This window comes from Aythya marila (genome assembly GCF_965140915.1).
Source record: "Aythya marila genome assembly, chromosome: 2".
Classification (NCBI taxonomy): domain Eukaryota; kingdom Metazoa; phylum Chordata; class Aves; order Anseriformes; family Anatidae; genus Aythya; species Aythya marila.
This window is the reverse complement of record NC_139043.1, coordinates 140374772-140388305: the sequence shown is the minus strand read 5'-3', so window position 1 is coordinate 140388305 and position 13534 is coordinate 140374772. Positions and strand designations below refer to the sequence as shown.

The window sequence follows — 13534 nt, the reverse complement described above, 5'->3', positions numbered from 1 at the left end:
ATCATGTCCAGGCAGATTTTGAAGATGTCCAAAGAGGAATCTGTAACCTCTTTGGGCAAGCTATTACAGTGCTCTATTTGTCTGAATAGAAGGGAATGTGTTTCAGAAGAACACACAAAACTTGGGGAAAAAATTAGTTTTTCCAAAGACTGTTATAAACAGGAGCTGCCTCTAACATTGTGATAGATGCTTAGAAGACGATTGACTTTTGATTAAACGCTCAAATGAAGTGTATAGTGAAGTGAATAACTTCACATTTCTGGATTTACTTAACCGCCACAAGTCTTAACTGATTTTTTGAGATTAAATGTTTAAAATTAATGGTTCTGACCTTTTTACTTTTGAATTCAAAATTGCATCTTTCTTGTAAAATGGAAAGATATTGATAGCATTGTGTATTGTTACTGCTTATGCATGTGTAATATATTTATGCATATTTCCTACTTCTGTTTTCACAATAGAATTTTTTATTGTTTTAAGTACAATGAAAAATATTTCTGTGTGGCTGAATACCACAATACTGACAGCTTTACAAATGTTCGTAGTTCAGTGCACTATTCTAACTTCTCTTGTGGGGAAAAATGCAATGCCTTATGTTAAAAGTCTCTGATACCAGTAATACAAAGATAATCATAGAATCATATTTATTGAACATACCAATTTAATTTTCATTCTATATTCACAGAATATTCTGTGACTCCGTATGTATGCCGTAATAGTTTTTAAAGACCATTTTCACTTTGTTTTGTTGTTGTTGCTAAAGTTTATTTAAATTATATTCTATGAATAGGCTTATTTTAGTATTATCAGGTCTGATCTAAAAGGAGAAAAAGAGAATGTAGGTTTGTTAGACCTAATTAATTATTTAGAAAAAAAAACTCTTAAAAGATAAAAAAAGCATTTTATACAATGATATTTCACTTATTTCTTTTCATTTTAAATTAGTGATGATTATATTCTTTATCAATTATTAGATTTGTTAAAATATAGAAAAATATGTATACATTTTAAAAATTATTTTTATGCAAATTAATTTGTGACTGATTTTTCTTACATCTGGTCTTGTGGGCAGAGAAAAAGGAAGTTCTTCTGTAGTCAGTTTATGTAAAAATACCAGAAATTTTTCACTCACTCTGTCCATAACATTTCATATACCCAGTCATAAGTTTATAACTTCACTAAGTACTTAGGCCTGAAAGATAAAAGAATGACTAGTTAAGACATATTTACAAAAAATAATTTCTGTGGAATTATATATTTCCTTTCAGTGTCAGTCTATGTGTAATGAAAATCAAGTGCTTCCTTTTCTGCTGAATCTTCAGAATTGTCTTCATTTACTCTGATTACTATATGGCAAATTTTAATTAGTTTATGTAAATATTTTATTAAACTGTATGAAATATTTTTATTATTTTTTTTATAATCCTTACTAAAGAGCCATTCAAAAAAAAAAAAAAAGGAAAAATATTTTAAATATTTTTGTCATACAAGTATGATTAGAGAAGAAACACTTGAATATTTACTAAAATATGTCAATTCTTATTCAGTTCAGAGATGTAAACCTTTCATGGAAAGCACTCACTGTCTTATAAAATTTTAAAATGCTCTTATGTGATGATTATAATGATAATTATAAATCATGAAAAGTTAAAACAGCATGCTCTGTCTGCTTTTTTCTTTCTTTGTTTTGTGTTATGCTAGCTGTTAGCTGTGGTCACCCTGGTAGTCCGATTTATGGAAGAACAAGTGGAAATGGTTTTAACTTCAATGATATTGTGACGTTCTCGTGTAATACTGGGTACGTTATGCAAGGACCAACCAAAGCACAGTGTCAGGCCAATAGGCAGTGGAGCCACCCACCTCCAATATGCAAAGGTATGAAGTATGCATTTGCAGATTTCAAAGTTGGAAAATTAAGATGGGAAAATAAATTGAAGGTAAAGGGGCACTGTCAAGATATGTATTAAATATGTAGTAAATATGTAGTAAAAATCATGAGTCTTACTAGCAGGCATTTAGTTATTAATATTACATTATTAACTATGTTCATTAGGCATGTTTCCAGTTAGGTCTGTTCGACATTCAAAAAATTGCCATGATAACTCTTGCAGAGAAATTTTTCTTGTATGTCTGTAGTTTTTATTGATTTTGTAAAGTAATTATACAAGTTTCTTAAGTAAAATTATGTATAGAAGTTTGTTTGCTTGTTTGTTTGTTTTTAATTCAGAAGTAACACTGCATTTTTAGCCAACACAGTTCAAAAATGGCATAGGAAAATGTATTTTTTCCCTTATTTCATTTTTATTGATCTGACTGCTTATCATTGTTTTCCATTTGTGTTCTTTCTCAACATTTTTGTCATATTTGGACCAGAAAGCCGAAAGCCAACCATAACTTGGCCTGCATCAAAAGAAGTGTGACCAGCAGGTTGAGGGAGGTGATTGTCCCCCTCTACTCTACCATCACGACACAACCTGGACTAGTGACCCCAGAACAAGATATAGTCTTTCCAGGTCCAGAGGAAGGCCATAGATTTGATCAAAGGGCTGGAGTACCTATGCAGACAGGCTGAGAGAGTTAGGGTCTTTTTGTCTGGAAAGGAGAAGTCTCCATGGGGATCTGATTGCAGCCTTTCAATATATATTAAAAAAAAAAAAAAAAAAGAGAGAAAATTTTTACAAGGGCTCGTAGGGGCAGGGCAAGGGGTAACAATTTTAAACTGAAAGAGAATAGATTTAGATTGTACATAGGGAAGACATTTTTATGATGAAGGTGATGAAACACTGGAACAGGTTGCTCAGAGAAGTTGTGGATGCCCCATCCCTGGAAGTGTTCAACGTGGAATTTAATGGGGCTTTGAACCACCTGTCCATGACCAAAGCAGGGATTTTGGACTAGATGATCTTTAAGGTCCCTTCCAAATTTAACCATTCTGTGACTCTATAATTCCAAGTTATTTTACGTATTTATAGGAATGTATCCTATATTGTACTTCCAGTAATGTTCTCCACTTTCCTTTGATCACTTTGCCTTAAGTGATAACAGCAAATAGTTTACACAAGTTCCAAAGACCTATTTGTTGTTGAGAAGTTACTATAAAAAAATTAAAAAAAAAGTGCCTAATAAATATCATTTTCAGTCTAACTGCTATAAATCACCCTGGTGTTCTGAAATTGTAGAGTAATGGAGCAATGTGCAAAACTGTCTGATATGGTACTGACTTGTAGGGATCAGAGACTCAGGAAATAAGCTGATTAGGCTATTTTTTTTTTTTTTTGATATTTTACACAGCATCAAATCTATTAGTTTTAAAACAGGATTTAAAAATAAAAAGAACCCATTTTTTGTAGAACATTATTACTGGTGTCTGTAATATGCAGTGTCTCAACAGAAACCTGTAAGTTGCCAAAATAAAAATAAAAATAAAAATAAAAATAAAAATACAAATAAAAATAAAAATAAAAATAAAAATAAAAATAAAAATACAAATAAAAATAAAAATAGTCTTCTATTATTTTTAAATGTATGAAACCTAAAGTAATTAAGGACTCGAAAATCATTCTGTATTGTTAATTATCCAAATGTTAATAGGAAGAAAATAAATTTGCATTGTTGTAAGGGTTGGACCAAAGGCACATTTAGTCCCAACGAATTTCCAGGTGTTGGCAATAGTCTTTGTCAATGGGAGGGTATACACTGAATGTAATGATATGTTCAGCCACTTTTAGTGGCAAAGACTATTATAACATCAGCATGCTGTGAATAAATATTTCCTTTTATTTACTTTGGGTTAAGTATCTACTAGTTTCATATAATCTTCCTAGGTCAGTATAATTATAAATAAAATCAAGGTAGTAACATGTTGAAAACATTCGAAGTTCCATATGTGATGGATAGGAAGCCATGTACCAACTATTTTAGTAAACTGCATTTGTATAGGTCTCCAGTTTATGCTTTTTCCCTTTTTTAGTGGTGAATTGTTCTGATCCTGGAATTCCTGCAAATTCCATAAGAGAGAGTAAAATAGAACATGGAAATTTCACATATGGCACAGTGGTCTTTTATGACTGTAATCCTGGATATTATTTATTTGGCTCTTCAGTTTTAATTTGTCAGCCAAATGGCCAATGGGACAAACCTCTTCCTGAATGCATTAGTAAGTAGATAACATGTTTTTATGTTTATTTTATTCTATTGCTTTTTTTTATTTGCTTTTATTAAGTATGTGAACTGAAATAGGTATTATTTTACAAAACATCTACATCAGTCTTATGACAGAAATTAGAATAATCATATTTATATACATTTTTGTGTGTGGTAATGATAGAAGGTCTCAAAGGCAGATGAAGTAGCAGAGTTATATTATTATTGTATGCAGCAAATAACGTGGAAACCTTGAGAAATTCAATAACCGAACTACAAAAATCTCTGAATGCTTCAGCACAATAATCAGTAACAAGGACAGAAGGTAAAAACATATCTATTGAGTTTACCAATATATTTCCCCCATTGGCCACAAAACTATAATCACACTGAAACTTAAAAGCAACAGTGTCCAACTGTTGGGTTATGTTACTATAATATCCCCTGGATTTCTCTTTGAACAATAGCAAGATCTGTGAAGACAGTAAGCAAGTATGACTCTGTAGAGCAACAAAAGTATCTTCTGGATCATATCCTCAGCTTACCACACTATCCGATGTACCTGAACAGTGGTCATATGCAATTTAACACTAGGAAGGCAAAAGCATAGATGCTGCGTTTGTTCCGTCTTGTTATGCATAACTTTCTAACTGTGATGTTAGAAACAGTTAAATATAGTTATAACCACAGACATTTCATAGACATTTATTTTTTCTGAATCATGGACAGGCATTTACGGTGTTGTAGGTACACATTCTCAATTTTACTTCTGTTAGTTTTAATTAATTGAGATTTCTCCAGTTTTGCTATTCACTCTAAATATATATATATGTGTGATTTTTATTTTACTGCTAAAACATTTAGTTGTGGAATTTTTCATTTAACAGGATAAGTAGTTTGATAAGTAGCAATTCACAGTTAAACTTATAACAGAGTCAACAGAGTCTAACTGTTAATAACATTAATTTTTAAGATACCACTACTGTTTCAGAAAGACAGATATTACTTAGTAGTGACATAGCTCCAAAGGGAAAGAAATCCTAGAAGTAAAGGTTCAAAGATATTTTTTTCTTTCTACTTTTGTGTTTTTCTCCCCTAGTCTTCATTCAGAATTGTCAAAAGTAATTTAATAATGCACATTTTACTCTTTTTTAAGTTGCCTTTTGTCAGTGAAAGTTCCATATGGAATTTTGAAATGACATCCTCAGCTTTATTTGTGTCATTTGGATAGAGGGGTTAATGCATAGTAACCCAGCCAAGTTATTTTATAAACATAAGTGTACTGAAATCTATTCTGATGCAGCTACTGTATATTTTTATAAGACCCCATCAGTTTCAGGTAGATTTTGCAAATCGGTTCAATTTCTGGACTTATGCAAGGCAGTCATTCAATATTCAGAACATTTTTTTCCACTGTAAGAGCTATGGAAAAGAAGCTGAAAACTAGCTGAAAACTAACAATCCAACATTTGACCTATGTTGGATTGTTATCTTGACATAGATGGATTTCAATGTCTCTTTAGCTAGTCTCAAATATCTACCTTCTTTTGAAATACCAGTAGAGTAGACGCAGTGTGACAAAGGAAAAGTCATTCACCTGTAAAATAACTTAATTCCTTTGAAACATGATATCCTACAACATGTTCTCTTCTTCTAGCTAACATAAATACAGGAAGAAATAGAATTTGGTGGAGACCTGGACCAATATGCTCTTTCAATTCTTTCTTTTAATTAAAGTTTTTAAGGGGCTTATGCTATTTAGCATATTTATGCACATGTTGCTAGAAAAAATACTTTAAATGTGAGGTGTACTGTGAATGAAAGGTACATATCAACAATATATCTTACAGAATTTTTGTTTCATTTCCTACTGTAGCATATTCTCATTTTAGTTCCAAGAGACATGCTATGTTTACATATTTCATGACATTTAAGCAAGGTAGTAGAATTAGGTGTGTACAACCTAACTTTGGATATGGTGGTGTGCAATCTGTAAGTGGAAATTACAAAAATGGCAAGGTTACTAAAAAATAATCACAGTATGAAAATAACTTACAATTATTGATAAAAATTTACACAAAGAAAAACTAATAGGGAGTTTATCCATGGTCGTGTCTAAAATTGTGATCTTATCCCGTGCAATCTCTGTGCAATTAAAATCAATAGATAGTATGTAGGAACAGTTAAAAACAATAAAATGTTAAAAATATGTTCAAGAATATCCACACAGTATAATATTTTAAGTAAACCAAAGTCCTGTGAATTGGTACATTAGAACATTATCTTGTTTCTAAGCCTAATAGATGTCATGACCAATGATTTGGGACCAATGGATGAGAGATTCATATTTGCATATTCTCTACTTCTGCAGTGACTTTGGCATTTATTGTCTTCCTGTATTTGTCTGAAGGGTAAATGCATAATTTTGCGTGTATGTGTGTTCATGCCATAAGGCTCAACTTAGTGAATGAGTGCCTTTGGACGTCAATATCTATATCTACCTTTTTGACATCTACAAACATTTGTTTCACAGCTTTTGATCCTTAATATACTTTTTGTTTCTTATCACATAATGTGGTCACCTCTGACCAAACCCTAAAAAGGTCTACTTCTTCACAAGGTTCTACTTCTTCTGTCTGGAGTTATGAAAATGATAACCACAAACTGTTTGATCAGTGATAATAACCTTTTTTTATCTCCAATAATTATGCATTGTAGTGATTGACTGTGGCCATCCTGGCGTTCCTCCTAACGCGGTCCTGTCTGGAGATAAATATACATTTGGATCTACTGTTCATTATACTTGCACAGGTAGACGTTCTCTGTTAGGGCAATCATCTCGTACGTGTCAGTTAAATGGACACTGGAGTGGATCTCTTCCTCATTGCTCAGGTAATACTTTTAAATTAATGTGTGTCCTAAAGTTATTTTGAATTTATTTTCATTTTATCAGAAGGCTATTTTTTAATCTAGAAAATCATATATAAAATTGAAATACTACCTCAATAGAAGTTAAAACAGGTAAAACTCCCCAAAAGTGAAAACTCTGTTAACAAGAAAATCATATCTTTAAGATTATGTTTTTGGATTTTTGTTTTGTTTTAATTTCCAAAGAAACTATTTACCTGATAGACACTTCTGGTATATTTTAATTATATGATACATACCTCTTTATAATAAAGCCCGATATGCTCCACATAATTTCAGGATAGGGTACTTGGTTTTGAGAGAAAACTGTCTAGTCCTTTTAATATATTATCCCTCACTTAAGTCAATATATGTTTACTGAACACTTTTACTGAATATTCTGTTTCACAAAGTTAATTTGATTCAGTTTAATAGCAGTGATCAGTTGAAAATCATAAATCTAAGTCACTAAAAAATGTTCTGCTTTGCCTTAATTCCATTTATTATTTAATAATAAATGTAAATGTAAAAATTAATGTAAATGTAGATTCTGATAGAGGTGATAGAGGCTGTTATCTGTTTTAATTGTTAGTAAATATTGGGTGAGGGGGAGTCTTTCTTGCCATCAATATGTTTCCAGTATATAGCTTAAAGGAATCATTTTTTTTTTTAATCTTTTTCTGACCTATGTAATTGGTACTTGGATAGTAGTTGGATATCTTCAGAGACAGAACATATAAAGAAAACAATGTACATATTTTGTCTTGGTCAATGTACTCAGTTTTGTCTATGCTGAAACAAGTTGAAAAATAAATTATAACCAAATGTGGTAGTTTCTATACTAGTTTTACACAAAAAAAAAAAAAAAGCCAGGGTTTTTTATAGTATTAGTAAATATGAAACTTTTTTTTTTTCTCTCATCTACATCTCTTTTGTGTATTCAGACATATACAGTTCATGTTAGTTACACCTTCAGAATACACACATTTACAGCACACATAACAGAAATGTTTAAAAACTAATAACAAAATAGGACTCAGTTAAAAAATATTACTAAATTCCAAAGAGTTCAAAGAATTGCTCAGTATCTGAAAAATAATTGCTCAGTATCAGCAAAATAATATTTCATATTCCAGTCTTTACATTTCAAATTCTAGGTGATACAGCTGGTTCTTGTGGTGATCCAGGTATCCCAGGTCATGGGTCTAGGGAAGAAAACAACTTTAAAATTAAAAGCACAGTACATTTCAGCTGTGATATTGGATATATCCTCCATGGCTCAGAGGAAAGGACATGTATGGCAAATGGAAGTTGGACAGGAAAACAACCTGAATGCAAAGGTAAATCACAGAAGACATATTCTTTTTTTTCAAACTATGTTGTTAAACATGCTTATCTGAAAAACAATTTTATATTGCCAGTTTTGTAATGTGAATGATATAAGGTTGGTTTTGTACAGACCGTTATAATTTTTTTGAAGTTTTTGCAATATATCAGTGGCTTGGCCTTAAATGGAAAATTTCAAATTAGTTCCAAGCAAGAAACAGCTTATTTTTTTCAAAGTTTTGAGGGAAAAACAACAACAAAAAAGTATACTGGACTGTTGTTCCTTCTTTCTGAGCCACCATCAACTCTACGTGTTATCTAGTAGAAAAAAATAAACAGAAAAGAGTGGTAGATAAGGCCCCTAGAACTCAATTTTTACTGAAAGATTTTTCCCAAAAATCTCACTATCATCTGGTGTTTAATTACAACCTTTGTACATTTGAATTTCAGAGAAAAAAGCTGTTTTAGTGAAATGACAATGTCAAGATTTCATTAGATACATCTAAGTAGTAAATGATTGGCAAAAGGAAGTGTTAACATTTTTTAAACACACTTAATTTTGTTAACTATTGACATTGTTATTTTTCAATAGAAAATGAAAGCAAGTTAATTTGGAGCAAATAATTTTAGAATTTTCAAGCTATATGTATTTTCATAAAAGAGCTCTAACAGGATATTTATGGAGAATCATTTATTATTTATTCATCTCGATTCAAATATAGAAAATAATTCCCAACAGACTTTTCTTAAAAGAAAAGCTTCCTGAATATCAGGAAATACTTTGAGAACCTGTGCTTTTATTATCCACTTTAACTCTGTGTATTATTTGTTCAGAAGAGTCATCTTGTTTTAAAAATTTATTTCATAAGCTGCTTTTGTAATATGAACGATTCCTACTGAACAATTGTCACCCTGATGCAAAGTAAATATCTATATATATTGGTGTGTTGGTCTTTGAAGGAATATGCCTAACCAAACTGAACTTTCTGCTTTTCTATTTTGATCTTACCTATTATATAAAGTAATGAACAATTGTTGTCTTACATTTTAAGATACTTTCTGTATTACTTTTTTACCCCTAAATCTCTGGAAACAACTTTTCTGGTTATATATATAAAAACAGAACTACTGTTCTAGTTTAAGCCATATAGGTTAGATGTATATATGTGATTACTTAAGAAAGATGAATTCCATTTCCAAAGCTGAGCACTGAAGAACTGGGAAATACCAAGTTTAAACCTGTCTATGAAAGAATAGTTTGACTCTATCTGGTGCTTTGAATTAGAAAGGACTTTGATACTTTGATACATAGCACATACATACCAGGATGTCAAGTCTACAATGACAATTGTAGGTCAGGCATTTTCTTGGTTGGGAGTCTGTCTTTGAAGCTAAAGTAGTTTTCCTTTAATGCAGGGTTGTTGGCTTTTTCTTTCTTTTTTCCTTTCTTCCTTTCTCTTTCGTTCTTTTGTTCTTTCATTCTTTTGTTCTTTCTTTCTCCTTCTCTTCCTCTTCCTTCCTTCCTTCCTTCCTTCCTTCCTTCCTTCCTTCCTTCCTTCCTTCCTTCCTTCCTTCCTTCCTTCCTTCCTTTTCCTTTCTTCCTTTTTTTTTTTTTTCTTTCTGATTAAATTCTTAGACTTTGTTTTCCTATATATGAAAGGATAAAAACAAATACTTCATGGAAACAGCTATTGTGCAACATGCATTATCAGTAGGTGGTGAAACCTACATTTTTCACATTTTTCAGCACAACAGCACAGGTTTCTGCAACATAACACTGCTGGCAGCATGATTGTCCTTTGACAGTACTATTTCATAAATTATCTTAACAAACTAAATTTTGAACATATTTAACATTTTACTTTACAGCTGTACAATGTGGTAATCCAGGCACAACTGCTAATGGAAAAGTATTTCGTATTGATGGAACTACATTCTCTAATTCAGTAATTTATTCATGCATGGAAGGATACATACTTTCTGGATCATCTGTAAGACAATGCACTGCCAATGGAACATGGTCTGGATCCTTGCCAAACTGTACAAGTAAGACATGTCTAATGGATAGTCTTGTTTTTCTCTTTCTCTTTATTGCAAGACAATAAAGTACAATATAAAGGATTTATAAAGTCTTCAGCTTTTTTTTTCCCACTACTTCATAAATAATTTTGTATATGGAATACTTTAAAAATATAGTGCTGTAGAAAGATGGATGTGTTTGTTGAAAGACAAAGTATAGTAAAATACATTACCATATCGCTGTTATAATATTTTACCGATACAGCTTAAAGTAGTTGTATGGTTATATGATCTACCTACTTTATTTCATTGCTAGCATATATTTTTAACCTTGTTTATAATTTATCGTATGTCGTCTTTAGACATTATTCATTTAATTACTATTCTTCATCATGGAAACTTACTGGTATAATATTCTTGTTACCCAGGGGGAAGACAAGAAAAAACCTTGAAATAAATTCTTGAGAAATATTTTTGTAATGACTCCAAGGTCAAAACTCAGATAAAACTTGTCCAGCTCTCAGATAACACCTCTTTGGCCTTTTCACTAACATTATATTTTTTTTGTTTAGTCAGCTAACAGAAGCAGTTTCAGGTTCTCTCACATTCATAGCATCATTTCTAAGCAGTTTATTTCCAAGTCTTTATTATATGTTCTAGTTCAATTTTTAAAAGCATGGAGAAGAATTTGCTACTTTACACACTTACTGTAACCCAAATAGAGGCCAAAAACTAAAGAAAGCTTGTATTATCTTGTATTGTCTTTAAATCCATCATAATTGGAGATCATGAGAACAGCTGCTTTTGCAGTCTGCAAACCTATGAGAGAGTCCAGTGGATATTGTTATTTTTTTTTCCAAATTATAACAAAAATTGGATTCATTGTACCAAAGATAAAGGCATTTTGTGATTTTATCCATATCTATATTTCTCTTGTATTTTAGAGTGAACATTTAGACACTTAGCTGAAATACATGCTAGAGCTCAGTCTTCTCAAAAAAAAAAAAATGCAGGTAGAAATTTGAAATTTTTGCTTAAAAATAGAAAGATGTCTAGGTTGTGAGAAAGATGTCTAGATGTAAGAGAGAATATATCTAATAAAACAGAAACATCATAAAGATAATATGCAATAGAAATAAAGTATTTTAATTAATACCTAAACATTATTTAAACCGTTAGGCAATAGATCTATTGACATTTTTAATACACAGTTCTCTCTTTGTTATAATTGCACATCTAAAACATATATTCCCTAATAATTTTATAAGTACTGATGCTTTATAGGATCTTTAGTTTCATCATATTGTGTATCCCCTAGAATAGCACGAATCTGAAAAGAATGATTGATTGAAAATCTTACCAAAAAAGGTACAACCTCTGAGAATCTCAACCTCTCTCATTTCTGACTTTTTCATCATTGCTGACTATTAACTAGTTCCTAAAGGGATGTGATAGCACTACTAGGTGCTACAACTTGTATCTAAGTGGATACTGCTACTAGCACAAGCTCTAAAATACAGAGAAATGGAGAGGCATTTTACAGAATAACAGGATGGGTGAGGATGGCAGTCACCTCTGGAAATTATCTAGTCTGATCAAAACTGGGGTGGGATCAGCTACAGCAGTTTTCTCAGAACTTTGTTCAGTCCTTGTCCCTTTATAGAGGTCTTTAATTCTTCAGATTCTGAACATGCAAAAATATATTAAACTTCATTGTACTTATTTGCTATGTTCTTATCATGAAAATAAAATTACGGAAGGAATCATGGAATCATAAACTGGTTAGGGTTGGAAGGGATCTTAAAGATCATCTAGTTCTAAACCCCCTGCCATTGGCAGTGACACCTTCCACTAGACTGGGTTACTCAAAGCCCCATCCAACCTGGCACAGCTTCTCTGAGCAAGATGTTCCAGTGGCAATAGCTCAATTTTAAACTTCTAACAGATAAGAAATAAGAGTTAATGGACAATGTTTACTAAATGGCTAATTAATAGGTTGTGAAATAACAATCAACTCTGTGTCCTGTCAGTTTTATCTCCAGGTGTATAAAATAGGCGTGAAGAAGATTGTAAGGGAACAATTTAGTCATAATAGTTTCAAACTGTGTTAAAAACAGTAGAAATAGCAATGACAACAGACTTTGTTGACAGGACAGTTATTTCCTTTTTTTTATCCTAGCTGTTCCCACCATGCTGTGCATTTTTTACTATGACCATATTTCCCAAAAGTTCCTTATATTTTGTTGAAGTTAAATAACCTCGTGGAACCATTTTGGAACAGCTTAAACTGTGTGGCTGTCACACAGTGAGAAAAAAAAAAAAAAAAAAAAAAGTGGCTGTCATGAGTGAGACAAAGTAAACAGCAGCAAACAGTGGATCTGGAAGCCAGTAAGGCTCTGTTGGCCTGGGAAGGATGGGTTTAAAGTTATGTTGGTTCATGCTGTGTAACTGCTCGTACTTAAACTCAAGTGTAACCAACCATGATCTAGGGCCATCACCTGACATTCATCTCCTTACATCTCCCCCATTTCAAAGAACTTCCCCACTTCTAAGATCCTTTATCCAGCCAGGATCTACACTTTCTTTTTCCAGCCCCCTACTCCCCCCCCCCCTTCCAAAACCACTCTAAGCAGGTGCATAAAATGTATCAGACTCCTAACTGGTATTTCTGTATCATGTCTTTCCCAGAGGGGATGTCATCTCTCATGTCCCCTCTATTACTAGGGAGATTTGGGATGTACCACTTTTGTTTAGGCCAGATGTTATCAAAATTTATAGCCAGACAATACTCATTGCAATTATCCAGTAAGAGGCTTCATCTTGATTATTCAGAAGTTTTGGTTTTGGGCATGAGTACTCCCTTACCCCCACCATCCCACCCCACCCCCCTGCATATATGCTACTATTTTCTACCTGCCAAGGTTCACAATTGTTTGGCACCTAGGAGTACTTGTTTGTTATCATCCCAGTAAGAAAGTCAGTTGGGCTCTGTTAGGTATCATTGAAAAACTATTTATCAGAGCTAACATTGCAAGGAGAGAATAGCATAGATAACTTTTAGGGCCCCTTTAGATGCTGGGAGCCCCCCAGGGGTATAATATTGAACAGGACTCCAACCCCTGTGCAGCATTACAGGCAA

General features: G+C 32.3%; 1 protein-coding gene across 3 annotated transcripts in view; it reads left to right on the top strand.

The window, feature by feature from the left end:
* The window catches only part of CSMD3 (CUB and Sushi multiple domains 3), a gene marked incomplete at both ends in the record, with an annotated part of 682849 nt that overhangs the window by 620508 nt on the left and 48807 nt on the right, over positions 1 to 13534 (top strand). For all 3 annotated transcript variants that reach the window (XM_082754088.1, XM_082754087.1, XM_082754086.1), the window contains 5 exons: positions 1702 to 1875; positions 3971 to 4156; positions 6862 to 7035; positions 8208 to 8390; positions 10246 to 10422. In XM_082754088.1, the coding sequence (XP_082610214.1) occupies positions 1702 to 1875; positions 3971 to 4156; positions 6862 to 7035; positions 8208 to 8390; positions 10246 to 10422 (894 nt within the window). The remainder of the gene's footprint in view (positions 1 to 1701; positions 1876 to 3970; positions 4157 to 6861; positions 7036 to 8207; positions 8391 to 10245; positions 10423 to 13534) is intronic.